Genomic DNA, 16,724 nt, shown 5'->3' with positions numbered 1-16,724 from the left:
AACAATAACCTTGTTGTTTAACCCTTAAACTGTCCCTGTCCCCCTTCCCCCAAGGGACTTACTCAAAAACAAGTCCCGGAAACCAGCCCCAGGTAACAAAGCCCAAATACAAGGGTGGGTCAGGCCAGGTGGAGACATCCGATCAGTGGGGCGTGCATACTGTCTCCCTAGCTACCAAGGAGTATGGGCCCCTTCCTTTGGGCACCTTTTGGGCACCAATTCTGACCATGGTGATAGGCTGGTTCAAATGTCTACTATAGGGTAAATTATAATTCAATTGGTCACTTATATGTGACCTAGCATGACTGTGCAGCTTTCTCTGTGTGTTACAATTTCATTGGCCACCTGTGCATGGCCAGGCCCAACCACATGGCCTTTGCCCTTAAAAGCTAGTCTGTGAAACAGAGAGAGGTCGCCCTCTCTGTAAGAGGCATGGCCCTGGCTGGTCAGTTTGATTCTTGATGCTTGGCGCGAAATAAAGTTTTGCTTAACCTTCGCTTTGTATTAATCACGGACCCATTATTGGGGACCTAAGAGTGTGTCCTTTTGAGACTGGCTTCTGTCACTTAGCATAAAGTCAGTATGTATCAGTACTTTATTTCTTTTCATTGCCTAACATATCCCATTGTATGGCTATCCCACACTTCATTTATTTATTGGTTGATGGACATTTGGGTTCCTTCCACTCTTTGGCCATGATGAATAATGCTGCTATAAAAATTTGTGTATCCGTTTTTGTTAGGACGTAGGCTTTCATCCTTTTGGGTATTTTCCTGGAAGAAGAATTGCTGGGTCATATGGTAACTGTATGTTTAACTCTTTAAGGAATGGCCAGACCATTTTCCACAGTGAGCATAGCATTTCCAATCCCACCAGCAGTGTTTAAGAATTTTTATTTTTCCACATCCTTGCTGACCCTCGCTATTATCTCTCTTTTTCATGACAGCCCTTCTAATATGTATGATGTGGTATCTCATTGTGGTTTTGATTTGCATTTCTCTGATGACTGATGATCTTGAGCACCTTTTCATGTACTCATTGGTTATTTATATGTCTTTTTTGGAGAAATGTGTGTGCAAACCCTCTGTTCATTTTTAAACTGGGCTGTCTTTTTGTTGTTGGGTTGTAAGCTCATTGTGGTTTTCATTTGCATTTCCCTGATGACTAATGATGTTGAGCATCTTTTCATGTGCTTATTGGCTATTTGTGTATCTTTTTTGAAAGTGTGTCAACACTCTGCTCATTTTAAATTGGGTTGTCTTTTTATTGTTGGGTTCTAAGCTCATTGTGGTTTTCATTTGCATTTCTCTGATGGCTAGGGATGCTGAGCATCTTTTCCTGTGCTAAAGGCCATTTGTATATCTTCTTGGAGAAATGTCTGTTCAGATCCTTTGCCCATTTAAAAAAATGGGTTATTTCCCTTTTTATTATTTAAGCTATAAATTACTGATTTTCTTTATAAATTCTAGTTATAAGTTCCTTATTGGTTATGTGACTTGAAAAAACTTTAAAGTTGTCTTCATTTTCTTGATGGTTTTCTTTGAAACACATATGTTTTAAATTTTAAATATGTTCCATTTATCTTTTTTTCCCTTTTGTTGCTATTGGTGTCATAGCTAAGAGATCATTGACAAATTTAAGATCATGAGAGCTTACTTCTGTATTTTCTTCTGCTTTATAGTTTCAGCTCTTATGTCTAGGTCTAAAATCCATTTAAAGTTAATTTTTGTATATGGTGTAAGGAGAAGTTCTAACTTCACTCTTTTGCATCACCATTTTTTGAAAAGACTATTCTTTCCCCATTGAGTTATCTTGGTATGCTTGTCAAAAAGGAATTGAAAGTAAACTTGAGCATTTCCTTGGTCTGTATATCTGTTTTATTCAGTATATTTTGAAATTGGGAAGTCTGAGTCTTCCAACTTTATTCTTTTTCTATATTGTTTTATCTATTTTCCTCATATTTCCATATGGATTTTAGAATTAGATTTTATTTCTACAAAAAAAGGGACCTAGGATTTTGGTAGATGAAGTTGCATTGAATCTGTAGATCAGTTTGAGGAGTATTGCCATATTAACAATATAAAGTCTTCTGATTCATTCCAGTGGGATGTCTTTCCATTTATTTAGGTCTTCTTTAATTTCTTTCAGCAGTGTTTAATAGTTTTCAAGATATAAGTTTGTACTTCTTTTGTTAAATGTATTCCTAAGTATTTTATTCCTTTAATGATATTGTAAATAGAATTGTTTTCTTATCATTTTTAATTTATTTATTGTTACTGTGGAAAGACAGTCGACTTTTATATATTGCCATGTATCTTGCAAACTTGCTGAACTCATTCATTAGTTCTGAGAGTTTTTTAGTGGATTCCTAAGAATTTACTATATATAGGATAATGCCATTTGCAAGCATAGTTTTACTTCTTTCTTCCAGTCCAGATTCCTTATATTTCTTTTTCTCTCCTAATTGCACTGGCTAAAATCCCCAGTGCGATGTTGAATTGAAATGATGAGAACAGGCATCCTTCTCTTTTTCCTGATATTAGGGGGGAAAGCATTCAATCTTTCACAGTTATGATGTGACCTGTGTTTTTCTTCACATATGTCCTTTGTGGGATTGAAGAAGTTCACTTTTCTACCTAGTGTGTTGAATATTTCATCATTAAGGGTGTTGAATTTTATCAAATGCTTTATCTACATCTGTCGAGATGATCATTTTGCATTTGTCCTTTAATGATTTGTTACATTGATTTTCAAATGTTAAATCAACCTTGTTCCTGAGAAAATTGATCCCAGTTCCTCATGATGTATAATCTTTTTGTATATTGCTAGATTCAATTTGCTAGTGTTTTGTTGAGAATTTGTGTTCACACTTATAAGAGATACTGGCCTGTATAGTTTTATTTTCTTGTGATGTCTTTGTGTGGCTTGACCTTAGTATATTACTGGCCATGCAGAAGAGGTTGGGAAGTGTTCTTTCCTCTTCCAGTTTTTGGAAGCATTTGCAAAGAATTAACACTAATTCTTTAAATGCTTGATAGATGTATGATTTTACTCATATGTGGAATTTAAGAAGCAAACAAATGAACAAAGGGGAAAAAAGAGAAGCAAACCAAGAAATAGACTTTTAACTATTGAGAACAAACTGATGGTTACAAGGGGATAAGTGGGTGGGGAGAGACAGGTTAAATAGGTGATGGAGATTAAGGACTGCATTTCCTGTGATGAGCACCTGGTGATGTATGGCAGCATTGAATCACTATATTGTATACCTGGAACTAATATTACACAGTATGATAACTAACTGGAATTTAAATCAAAACTTAAAAAAATGCTCGGTGGAATTTTCCAGGACTTTTTGAAGTTTTTTGGAAGCTTTTTGATTACAAATTCAGTTTCTCTAATTGTCATATCTATTCAGTTTTTCTATTTATTTGCTAGTTAGATTTATTTTTACTTTTTTTTTTTTTTTTAGAGTTCAGCTACAGGGGCACCTGGTGGCTCAGTTAAGCATCTGCCTTCAGCACAGGTCATTATCTCTGGGTCCTGGGATTGAGTCCTGCATCAGGCTCCCTGCTGAGTGGAGAGTCTGCTTCTCCCTTTACCACTCCTCCTTGCTCATGTTCTCACTCTCTCTCTCTCAAATAAATAAATAAATAAATAAAATTAAAAAAAAAAATAAGGTTCAGGTACAAATTTGTCAACTTCTGTTGATCTTTTCAGGGAGCCAACTTTTTTTGTTGTTGTTGATTTTTCTCCATTGGACTACTATTCTCTATTCATTATTTCCTGCTCTACCCTGTATTACTTCCTTCTTTTCACTTGCTTTGAGTTTAGTTTGCTTTTCTTTTTCCAATGTCTAAAGGAGGAATGCTAAGTTATTGATTTGAAATATTTCTTCTTTTAAAATATAGGTATGTACAGCTATAAATTGCCCTCAAATACTGCTTTAGCTCCATCTCATACATTTTGGTATATTGTACCTTTATTTTCATTTGTCTTGAAACATTTTCTTTAAAAAAATTTTTTTTCGGGGCGCCTGGGTGGCTCAGTGGTTTAAGCCGCTGCCTTCGGCTCGGGTCATGATCTCAGGGTCCTGGGATCGAGTCCCACGTCCGGCTCTCTGCTCTGAAGGGAGCCTGCTACCCTCTCACTCTCTCTGCCTGCCTCTCTGCCTACTTGTGATCTCTCTCTGTCAAATAAATAAATAAAATCTTAAAAAAAAAATTTTTTTTTCTACTTGAGTATAGTTGATATACACTGTTACATAAGTTTCAGGTGTACATCATAGTGATTCTACATGTTTATACATTATGCTATGTTCACCCAGGTGTAGCTACGATCTGTTATATTCCTTGTGCTGTTGTGCCTTTTATTCGTATGACTAATTTATTCCATAACTGGAAGCCTATATATTTCTCACACCCCTTCATCCATTTTGCCCATCCTCCACCTCCCATCCCTTTAGCAACCATTAGTTTGTTCACTGTATTTATAAGTCTGATTCTGCTTTTTGTTTGTTAATTCATTAGTTTTATTTTTATATGATATTTGTCTTTCTGTTTGACTTATTTCATTTAGCATAATACCCTCTAGGTCCAACCATGCTGTCTCAAATGGCATGATCTCATTCTTTTTTATGACTTTGTAGTATTTCAGCATATCTGTGCATGTGTGTGTGTATATGTACATACACATGTCCATACATACCACCTCTTCCTTATTCATTTGTCTACTAATGGACACTTAGGTTGCTTCCATATCTTGGCTATTTTAAGTAATGCTGCAATAAATATTGTGATGTATATATCTTTTTGAATTTGTAAATATCTTCTCCCATTCATTTGGTTGCCTTTTTGTTTGTTGGTGGTTTCTTTTACTGTGCAAAAGCTTTTTATTTTGATGTAGTCCCAATAGTTTATTTTTGCTTTTGTTTCCCTTGCCTTAGGAGACATACCTAGAAAAATTTTGCTACAGTTGGTGTTAGAGAAATTAGTGCCTAGAATTTTTATGGTTTCAGGGCTCACATTTGTATCTTTAATCTATTTTGATTTATTTTTGTGTATGGTATTAGAAAGTGGTCCAGTTTCATTCTTTTACATGCAGCTGTTTAGTTTTCCCAGCACCATTTATTGAAGACTGTCTTTTCTCCATTGTATATTCTTGACTCCTTTGTAATAGATTAATTGATCCTATAAGTGTGGTTTCATTTCTGGGATCTCTATTCTGTTCTATTGATTTATGTGTCTATTTCTTTTTTTTGCCAGTACCAAACTGTTTTGATTGCTACAGCTTTATTTTTTAAGATTTTATTTATTTATTTGAGAGAGAGACAATGAGAGCACAAGTGGGGTGAGGGACAGAGGGAGAAGCGGACTCCCTGCTGAGCAGGGAGCCCAATGTGGTACTCAATTCTGGGACTCTGGGATCATTACTTGAGCTGAAGGCATGCACTGACTGAGCCACCCAGGTGCCCTGATTATTATAACTTCGTAGTGTAACTTGAAATCTGGGATTATGATTCCTCCAGTTTTGTTTTTATTTCTCAAGATTTCCTTGACTACTTGAAATTTTTTGTGGTTCCATATAAATTTTAGGATAATTTGTTCTCTTTTTGTAAAAAAGAAACAACAAACCAAAAAAACCCACTATTGGTATTTTGATAGGGATTGCAATCTATAGATTGCTTTAGGTAGTATGCATATTTTAACATTCTTAATTCATCTAATCCATGAGCATGAAATATTTTTCCATTTGTTTCATCTTCAATTTCTTTCATCAGTGTTTTATAGTTTTCAAAGTACAGGCTTTCATCTCTTTGAGTTTATTCCTAGGTATTTTATTTTTTTGGTGCAATTGCAAATGAGGTTGTGTTCTTAATTTCTCTTTCTACTATTTTGTTATTAGTATCTAGAATGCTACTGATTTCTGGGTATTAATTTTGTATCCTGCAACTTTACTGAATTCATTTATTGCTGCTAGTAGTTTTTTGGTAAATCTAGGACTTCCTATGTATAGTCTCATGTTGTCCGCAAATAGTGACGTTTTAACTTCTTTACCAATATGGATGCCTCTTATTCATCTTGAAGTATTTTCTAATTTCTTATGTGATTTTCTTTGTTACTTATTAGTGCTTTGGAATTATGTTGTTTACTGTCCACCTATTTTTGGGTTTCCAAAATATGCCTCTGTTAGTAATTTTAAGTTCATTCAGTTATTATTTGAGAAAATATTTTGTATGAACTCACTGCTTTTAAATTTTTTTTAGTTTGTCTTATAGCCTATGATATTGTCTGTCCTAGAGAATTTTCCATGTGCACTTGAGAAGAATGTGCATTTTGTTGTTGGATGTGTTTTCTAGATATTAAATATACTTGGTTTATAGTGTTCAAACTTTTCTTTCTTTTTTGATTTTCTATCTGTTTGTTCTATTCACTATTCATATTTGAGTTTTGAAACCTTCTATTATTCCTGAAGTGTCTGTTCCTCCTTTCAAATAAGTCACTTTTTGCTTTTTGTTTTTTGGAAGCTCTGTTGTTGGGTGCATATATGCTTATACTTGTTATATCTTCCTGATGCAATGATGCCATTTTCTCTTGTGACATTTTTTTGGTTTGTTTTAATATCTATTTGCTCTGATATTAGTATAGCACTCCAACATTCTTATGGCTATTGTTTGTTGACATGTTTTTTCCCCATGCATTCATATTTTTAGCCTATTTGTGTCTTTGAATCTAAAGATGTTAGTAAGCCTGATTCATACTTTGAAATCTAAGTATGTTAGTAAGTTGGTGTTTCACTAAAATTATTTGATACAAATAATTTTATCACCTTTAACAGTGATAATGTTGTCTCTGATATATTGATGAATTAATGTTTACTTAATACTTATAATCTCATACTGTTATTCTGGATAATGTAGTGATGTTTTTGGAATATTAAGCAGGTATAGCCTCCCCTTTTCAGGAAGTTTAAATATAAGATAAAGGATTTATTGTCTAATTTATTCCTATTGGTCTGAGAAGTAGAGCAGATAAAATATGAGTTTATTCATTTTATAGCAAGAAAATGTGTCTATAAACTTAAATTTGGACTTTTCTCTCATTTTTTAAAAAAAGATTTTATTTATTTATAAATAAAAGACAGAGACTACAAGTAGGCAGAGAGGCAGGCAGAGAGAGAGGAGGAAGCAGGCTCCCTGCCGAGCAGAGAGCCTCATGCGTGGCTCGATCCCAGGACCCCGGGATCATGACCTGAGCCGAAGGCAGTGGCCTTAACCCACTGAGCCACCCAGGTGCCCCATAAATATGAACTTTTCTCTCATTTTTAACACTGTAAATAATCTTAAATCCCAATGGTGAATTTAATTTTAAATTTACTGATTCGAGCCACTACAAGTTTTTCTAATCATAATGGGTAGGAAACAGCCAGAGATTTCCAATTTTCATTGCTATCTCTTCATTGAAATTGTGTTGAAAAGCAGAGAAAAAGTTTAGTCATTAAATATTCTCATTTACTTGATTTTAACATTTTTCGCCCTCTCGTAAGATGATTGACATAGTTTATGTATGGACTGCAGGAAGGGAAAAATTAGCTTCTGAAAATGATTGAATAGCAGCTGGAATTAATGAATAAGGAGGTGATTGAATGAGTATATCAACCAGATAAAATATAAGCTTTTTAAATGTATTCTTTGTGATGAAATGGTTAACAGAATTCAAAGTAATGCAAAATAGAAACTCTATGATATAACAATGACTGATAATAATATTAATGATAGTGTTAGCTGATTTTTATAAGATACTTATTGTTTGCCAGGCCCTATTCTAGTATCTTTACATATAGGTCAAGGATTGGATTGTCAAATCAGACTAGCATGAATTGAAGATGTTAATCAGTATTAAGTTTTACTTGTAATTTTAAGGATACAAGGAACTGAAAGTCACAGGAAAAGCAGACAGAGGTCCTGGACATTGAGAGAGGCACCTAAATCCTTTCTTCCCATGGTAGACAAAACTCTCAATCCCGGAGCAGTAGATATGATCTCTAATGATGTACATGGGTTACCTTGTACAATAGGGAACATTATAGACTGAACTATTCCATTTTCTACTCCCATAATTGCATAGGTGATGTCTCTTATAAACCTACAGATTCTAGGTTTGTTTATCATAGTAGTTCTAAAACAAGAGTATTCTGCTAAAAGCCTTCTATGGATGAGTACTTTTTTTTTTTTTTTAAAGCTAATACCATTAGTATATTTGTCAGTAACTAACGTACTTATAAGGAGAGTAGACCAGGTCTTCTGCCTTCTTTTTTCTTGGGAGAGCCTCCTACCCAACAAGAAAGAAAAATAAGACAAAACCAAACCTCTCTTTCATTTCCAATGAATTTCCTCATTTAGATTCAAATTCAATTATTTATTTTTTTTCTGCTAAACTAGGTAAAATATATTAAGAAGGAACTTCAGACATGTTTAAAATATTCCATTTTATTTTATTTGGTTTGGTTTGGTCTGTAGGACATGGAGTGAGAGATACAGTAAATAGAAATATATTCTTACCAGCAGCAGATATCCACTGTACCAGCTTGGTGTATTCCTTTTGTGTGTGTGCATGCACATGTCATCTACAATTCTTTCTTCTGTTTGCTCTCAGAATATTTGAGAAATCATATGATGGTTTCAATTTTCAATTTTCTCTCCCCAACCCAGGACGGAGACCCAGTTCGTCCGGGAGTGGCCATGACTGATCTTGCTACTGGCTTGTATGCGTATGGAGCCATTATGGCTGGATTGATACAAAGATATAAAACAGGGAAAGGACTGTTCATTGATTGTAACCTACTGTCATCTCAGGTACCAATCCAAAGAACATTTGAGATTGTGGGGTAGGCATATGTCTGGGTTATACGCATCATATGTGGTGTGGGCATATGTCTGGGTTAGACTCTTTCATATTGAATCCTATGGTCAAAAATCCCATGTGCAAAAAGAAAAAAAAATACAGAAAAAACCCCACAAACAACAACAGCAAAAGCTGTTCTATTTTGGTATACTTAATTATTGTTAAGTTAAAAGAAACAGACCATGAAGATTTTTTTATATGTAGACACTGCTGTTGAATTCGAATTTTAAAGACTGTATTAAAATGGGTCTATTACTTTTTGTGAGAAAAGAGTCCATTTGGTTCTGTTTTATTGTCACATGAGCTCTGTAACTTCTTTTGACCAGGATTTCTTCACCTTTTATGTACTGTGGGCCCTTTGAATAGTCTGGTGAAGGCTATGGACCTTTTTTCAGAATTTTGTTTTTAGATGCATAAAATGATATACTTACAAGGGAGCCAGTTATATTAAAATATGGTTATTTCAATATAAAAACCAGTTTTGTGTTGTAATAACACATGTGGTGTTTTACTAATACATTAAACCATATGATCTATTATTGTAACCATTGCAATTTTGAGGTAATGTTGAACATATATGATGTTTTAAGATATCTGCAATATCTAGAATATGATATGAAAATATGGATAGTTTATTGATAATCAAGCCATAGGAACTACTAACATTCCTGGAGTTTGTTGCCTACATTCATAATTGAAGAAAATGGTAAATTTTAGTTGGAAGTTGGATGGATGTAGAGATATAATTTTTTTTCCATTCAAATTAATTACTTCCCAGAATTCTTTCCACGGACTCCAGGTTAGAATCCCTGGTTTAGAGAGTTATCAGTTATGCGTTGCTAAAAACTAACCTGGTGGAATTAAAAGGCTAACTAACTCTAAGATTGACATTTTGTCTCCTTTTTATTGGAGCAGACCTAGATGCCTATTCAAAACTGATAAATTTTCAGGAATAGAAAAAAGAAAATACCGAATTTATGCAAGCAGATATTTTACTATGGGAAAAATTACTTTATAGATGGAGACCTCAGTTAGGAATTTCAGATTTAAATGGCATACATGGGAGACTAGTAAACTTGGAAATCTGCTTGGAGATTTGTTCTCATAGACAAAATTAAGGAGTTGTCTAGAGGTTAGAAAAAATATCAAAATAGTTGAAGGTAAAATACTACATATGGGGTTTCAACATTAGCTTTGAGTCACAGTGAGAATTTTAATGGTTATATAAAAGGGTAAAATAATTTTCTCCAAATGAATGAACTGCCTTCTAAACAGAGAAACACAGATGTTGGTTATGGAAAGAAGGCTGAAAGCCTTTTCTTCCCTCCTCTAATTTTACATCTGTAAGGAACCTGAGGCAGGGTAAGTTAACTGGCTACAAGTTACACATTCAATAAGGTTGGAAGCCAGGAAGGCTTCAGGGGGTTTGACCTGTGCAGTCACAGAGGGTCCTAGGCTTAGTTTAAATACTCTGTTATCACTGCCTTGAGATTCTTAATTATTTTTGAATGAGGGGCCCCACATTTTTTTCACTCTATTTAAATCTCCTGATTTTTACCTAGTCTGCTTTACTTACATGTCAGTGATTAATTAGCTTTGGAAGAAATTCTCTTGTAGCGTATGGTAGAATTTAATTCTCTTCCAGCACCTAGCACAGTGATTCATGGTGTGGAGGTGTGTGGTTCCCTGGGGATGGGAGTGGAAGAGGGGGTTTGATATCACCAGTAGGGCTGTTTCAAAGTGAGGGTACAGGAAGTGCAAACTCATGCATGCATACCTACGTACCCTGCTTTCTAGTCATTTTGGGTATGTTTGTGTGTTTGTTGTTCATGTTGTCCCCTGAACCTGTAAGTCCCGTGAATGCAGGAATAATGTTTGTTCCTGCTTACAGTGGTATCCTCAAAGCCCAGCTCAGTACTCAATAGCGGGCTCTTCCAATCTTTTGAGATCAACAGGACACCCACTGTTAGCAGTGGGTATGACTCTTGGCACTTAAGTTTGCTACAAAAGTTAGAAAAATGTAGAAAAGCATGGAGTTAGGATAAGCACTTGATAAACAACTAATGATGAGATGATTTGCTTTTAGCAGACTCGGTAGGAGGAATTTAGCCTATTTGCTGTAGCTGATCCAGTCCAAGGTTGCTAAAGTTATTAGTGTGTTTTAGACTCATTAACTACCTTTGTGTATATTGCAAAATGATCACCACAATAAGTTTGGTTAACATCCATCCTGATACATAGTTGCGGTCTCTTTTTCCCACAGTATTATTAGCTATAGTCACCATGCTGTACGTGACATCCCTGTGACTTATTGATTTTATAACTGGAAATTTGTACCATCTGACCCCCTTCACCTATTTTACCAGCCCTTTGCCTCTTGCAACCACTGGTCTGTTCTCTGTATCTATGAGCTCAGTTTTTTTTTTTTTTTAAAGTAAAAATAATTTCCTCTAGATTCCACATATAAGCAAGATTGTATTTCTCTGACTGGCTTCTTTTACTTAGCATAATGCCCTCAAGGTCCATCCCGTTGTTACAAATGGCAGGATTTCCTTCTTTTTTTGATTCCTGAATAACATTCCATTGTGTGTGTATATATGTACAACATTTTTTATCCATTCATCCATTTTTTTTTTTTTTAGATTTTATTTATCTAATTGTCAGAGAGAGGGAGAGAGCACAAGCAGGGGGAGAAGCAGGGGGAGCAGCAGGCGGAGCAAGCAGAGGGAGAAGCAGGCTCCCGCTGAGCAAGGAGCCTGAGGCAGGACTCGATCCCAGGACCCTGGGATCATGACCTGAGCCAAAGGCAGCCACTTAACCGACTGAGCCACCCAGGCATCCCTAGCCGTTCATCCATTGATGAACACTTAGATTGTTTCTATATCTTGGTTATTGTCATTACTTTTTAACAATAAAAATCAATTAAGTCTTATTTTAAAACTTTTTTTTTTAAGATTTTATTTATTTATTTGACAGAGAGAGATCACAAGTAGGCAGAGAGGCAGGAAGAGAGAGTGAGAGGGAAGCAGGCTCCCTGCTGAGCAGAGAGCCCGATGCGGGACTCGATCCTAGGACCCTGAGATCATGACCTGAGCCGAAGGCAGCAGCTTAAACCACGGAGCCACCCAGGCGCCCCAAGTCTTATTTTAAAGCCATGGATTTTCAGATCTACTGTTTTATATGATTTTCATAAGAATCACTTGAGGTAGGTAGGGCAGGAATTTTTTAAAAAGATTTTATTTATTTATTTATTTGAGAGAGAGCACAAGAGTGAGAGCAGGGTGAGGGGCAGAGGGGGAGGAAGAAGGAGAAGAATCCATGGAGACCCCATGCTGAGTGCAAGTGTGGACTCCGTCTCACAACCCCAAGGTCATGATCTGAGCTGAAACCAAGAGTTCAATGCTCCCCTGGCACCCAGGTGGATAGGGCAGGACTTTTTATTCCTATTTTACTTGGAAAGAAACTGAAGCTAGGAGATGTTGATCTGCTTGACCAACAGAGTCACAGCAAGAATTTTGGTTTCTGATATCCTGACTGGTTCTCTTTCCCCTACATAATAAAGACAAAAGCTTTGGCACCGAGGGACAGGCAAGATCTAGCTTTCCTGTGAAGCTCCAGGAGAGAAGGCAAATTTAGTAAAAGGCAGAGGAAAAAAAAAGATCACTCAATGGAAAGGGTACATGTAACAAGACCGGCCCCTCCTGTGCCCACGTTGCATTCCAAGAGTCAGAGTAAGACAGTGCGACAAAGTGGACCTGTCTAGATCATTATCTAATCATGTTCAGATGCAGGGAGAGATAACTATCATAGAATTTCACCTGATGGACAAGAGTTTCTGTTGAAATATGGGAATTTTGAGAAAGAGAACATTTGGAGTGGGTTTTTTATGAGCTCTTGTCAGCTGAGGACTCACTGTGTCCCAGGCGCCGTGATAGCTTGGCTAGAGTGGGAGGTGACCCGTCTGTTCAGGGCTTAGTAGTAGAGATGGTCATGTCCTAACGGAGAGCTGGAGCTGATGCCTGGTTCTCTGTAGGAGAGAGTTTTAGAACAGAGTTGGGCCAAGAGTAGTAAGGGCCTCACATGTCATGCTCAGGAATCTGGATTTTCACCTCTCACAGCCTCTGGTTTTTTATCTAGCAGTTCCCTCGGTGACGGTCTTTTCAACCAAAGACTGTGTCTCCTTGGAGACATGCTATGGTTGCCACAACCAGAATAGCTTCTGAGCTGGGAACAGCACTAAGTTTTCAAGGGCAGTGGTACAGATAATAGTTTATGTTGAAGCCAATCTGAAGTCCAAGGTGGTGGGTGATAAGACCATCTTCATTCTCTTCACCCACTGCTGCCCAAGCTCTGGTCATCTCTTTTTGTCTCTACCCTATTTCTTTTCTCTGTAACTTCTTTTCTTCTCATCTCATGTGCCGCTCCAGTCTTGGGCATCTCTTTTCTCTTTTTCCCTCTTGTCTTTCTTTACTTCCCTGTTTTCCCTCCTATTCTGTGCTGCCTTTTCCCAGTCCCCTTTTCTCCGTCTTTCATTACATGGAGCTCTAGTTGAAGCTGTACTGTTCCCAGATCTTACATCTTTATAGTGTACCATGAGGGAAACTTACAGAATCTTTTAGCAGTTTCCATGGAAGAAAAAGGAAGACCTTTTTCACAGAAGCCCCAGAAAACAAGACCATACATTTCACTGGCGTAAGTGACTATTCCTGAATCATTTAATGAGGACTGGAAAATATGCTATTTGTCTTAAGCTTTTCTAGGTACCAGGGATGGGGTTCACTCCACCCAAACAATATGACTGTAACCAGGGAATTGTGATTCCCCAAAGAATGGTAAGGTTATTTTTTGGCCAGAGGCAGGGGAAATAGATGTTGGGGGCCAATCAACATTATATTAACAATACTGAGTTGTTTTGAGAATCTAGTGCACTAAAGGATGTGAAAAATTCTGCGTAAATTAGAAAGTATTCCGATGACTCGCATTAATTTTATTAGGTTATTGGGAAAATATTTTGCAGAGTTAGAAATGTACTGAAATTAAAAAGGTGGCTATTGACATAATTATTTTATCATCATAATTATTGTAGCTTTTCATAATAGAGAAATCTTGACTAACTTTACTTAGTCTTTCAATTTAACATAACATTTATAGATTCTAGATCCAAATACCAAACCACAGAATGATTAAACTTTGCTTTATGTAAATGTGAAGCACTATTTCTAGGTACTTTTCAAAGTATTATAATAGGAAACTTCACCTTTTAAAAAAATGTGTTCATTTTCTTTTTTTATATAAATGTTCACCTGCATTGAGCAGATAACATTTGAACTCAATTTCAGCTGCCTGGAGAATGACGGTGATTTCATGCCGTGGGTAAAAAAACGTACTTCTCTTCTCATTTTGATTGCATTACATAGGATGACAAACGAGTGATTTTAACATTCGATATCAGTTGCTAAAAATGAAATTTTGTACTCCTTCTCTTAGAAGTGAGCTGGTATACAATTACGCAAATTACACTTGATTTGAATAGTAGCTAATTATTAACTTGGAGTTGATTGCCTCAACCACAACAAAACCATTTCATTGTAGAGACACGACAGTGGCCGGGATGTGGTTTACAAGTGGGCACTAAATTTTTCATAGTTCCAAGGCTATGAACTTTTAACCCTTGTCATAAAATTCTTTGATTTTTTTTTTTAGTCTTAATATGATTTAAAGTTGTCAACTGAAGATTGTCTAACGTCAGCATCTAAACTGTATTCTTCAGATGATATTGGTAAATAACAAGGAAGTGGGTTTGGATGTGGTTCCAATTATTCTGTTGCTCTTATTCTTCTGTTGTGGCTTGCAGAAATATCTTTTGGAAGTTTTAATATCCTTCCTGTACTTAATTGCAACCAGGCTTCCCTAATTACTACGACAATGAATCTTTTTAGCACCAACCTTGCATAATTATTTTCACATATAGAATGTTTTGGCATTTTTGATGTCATTATTCCTTCTCCATGTTTGTAACACTGTTCATATCTAGGGTAGATAAAATTTCAGCTGTCATTATTGTAGCACACCTTTCTGGATAAATTTCTGAATTTTAAACAAGTATAGTAATCTGAAATTCATCTTTTTCTGTCTTTAGATACCTGTGTTTCTTCTTATCTTTTTAAATTCTGTATCTTTTTAAAAAACAGCTTTAGTGCTAAGGTGAGTGCTGTGAAGTATGTAAATGAAGTATGTGAAGTATGGCGATTCACAGACCTGTACCCCTGGGGCTAATAATGCATTTTATGTTAATAAAAAATAAAAAACTAAAAAAAAAAAAACCAAAACAACTTTAGTGAGGTGTATTTTTAAAAAAGTATATGTGACCCCTCCTGATCCCATCTTGTTTCATTTATATTGAGGGTTGCTCGGGGGAGGGGGATTAGGAGGGGGGGTGGGGTTGTGGAGGGTATGTGCTATGGTGAGTGCTGTGAAGTGTGTAAACCTGGTGATTCACAGACCTGTACCCCTGGAGATAAAAATACATTATATGTTTATAAAAAAATAAAAAAATAAAAGAAGGGAAAAATATAAAAATGTTAAAAAAAAGTATATGTGAAAGAGAGAGAGAGAGGGAGAGTGATAGAGCATGAGTGGGGTGAGGGGCAGAGGGAGAGGGAGCCACTGAACAGGAAACCTGATACAGGACTCGATCCCAGGACCCCGAGATCATGACCTGAGCTGAAGGCAGACGCTTAACTAACTGAGCCACCCAGGCACCCTAGTGAGGTATGTTTTGTACGTCATAACATTCACCCAGTTTTAAGGGACCATATAATCATTTCTAGTACAGTTAGTAAGATATGCAACCATTACCATAAATCAGGTTTTGAAATAAATTCTCATACAGTCATTTCTTGTCTGGGTTGTACCCATGAGGCTAGAAAGGACCAGTTTTGAGTGGGAAAGAATGTAACACTGGGTTGACTTGGAATTCAGGGCCCATTTTGATTCTGTGGGCCTTAGACGATTTTACCTTTGTGGGCCCTTTCCTCCATAAAAATACTAAGAACTATAGCTGCGTTGGTATAAAGATGAATATAATTCATTATTATGCATTAATTATTATTGTGTTAATTTTTTTCTCACTTTGAAATTAAAATTAAAACATTCTGTGTACCTCTGAGGTATGGTGAGCAGTAGGCCTAACTGAGAAGTCAGCTCTGGAAGAATTCCCTTAAAAATAGCCTGTAAGGGGCACCTGAGTGACTCAGTCAATAAGCATCTGCCTTGGGCTCAGGTCATGATCTCAGGGTCCTGGGATTGAGGCCTGCATCAGGCTCCCTGTTGGGCAGGAAGCCTGCTTCTCCTTCTCCCACTCCGCCTGCTTCTCCTTCTCCCACTCCCCCTGCTTGTGTTCCTGCTCTCGCTGTCTCTCTTCCTCTGTCAAATAAATAAAATCTTAAAAAAATAAAAAAAGAATAGTCTGTAAATGTGCTGAATTTGTGAGGAAAGACATTATGTATCTGGGAAGAAATTGGAGGTTGGAAGTTGAGATCTTGCTGAAGGGTGAACAGAGGATGGGGAGGGAGAGAAGCAGCAGCCTATGACCAAGGAAGTTGACAGCATGGAGCAGGGAGAGGAAAAATGAGGAGCTCATATTAGAAAGCTTAAGAAATCAGAGAACTGTGAGTTTACATTTGAACCTCCCTTTTTTGACAAGCCTGATGCATTTCTTCCATGAAGGCCTATGTCAGCCTATCATCCTTCATTACTTGAGGCCAATTTTTAATGTGTATCTGGTTTCCATTCTTAAGTGGCATTCTTCCTAAGTCCTCT

At 36.4% G+C, this 16,724-nt stretch overlaps 1 protein-coding gene across 6 annotated transcripts in view; it reads left to right on the top strand.

The window, feature by feature from the left end:
* The window catches only part of SUGCT (succinyl-CoA:glutarate-CoA transferase), a 793,120-nt gene that overhangs the window by 145,039 nt on the left and 631,357 nt on the right, over positions 1–16,724 (top strand). For 5 of the 6 annotated variants that reach the window (XM_046021134.1, XM_046021133.1, XM_046021132.1 and 2 more), the window contains exon 8: positions 8,711–8,854. The exons of the other annotated variant lie outside the window; for it this stretch is intronic. In XM_046021134.1, coding sequence (XP_045877090.1) covers positions 8,711–8,854 — 144 coding nt within the window. The remainder of the gene's footprint in view (positions 1–8,710; positions 8,855–16,724) is intronic. 6 annotated transcript variants of the gene reach the window in all.

Source organism: Meles meles, chromosome 10 (assembly GCF_922984935.1).
Source record: "Meles meles chromosome 10, mMelMel3.1 paternal haplotype, whole genome shotgun sequence".
NCBI lineage: Eukaryota > Metazoa > Chordata > Mammalia > Carnivora > Mustelidae > Meles > Meles meles.
The sequence above is the reverse complement of the archived record's forward strand: the minus strand, read 5'-3'. Positions and strand labels throughout refer to the sequence as shown.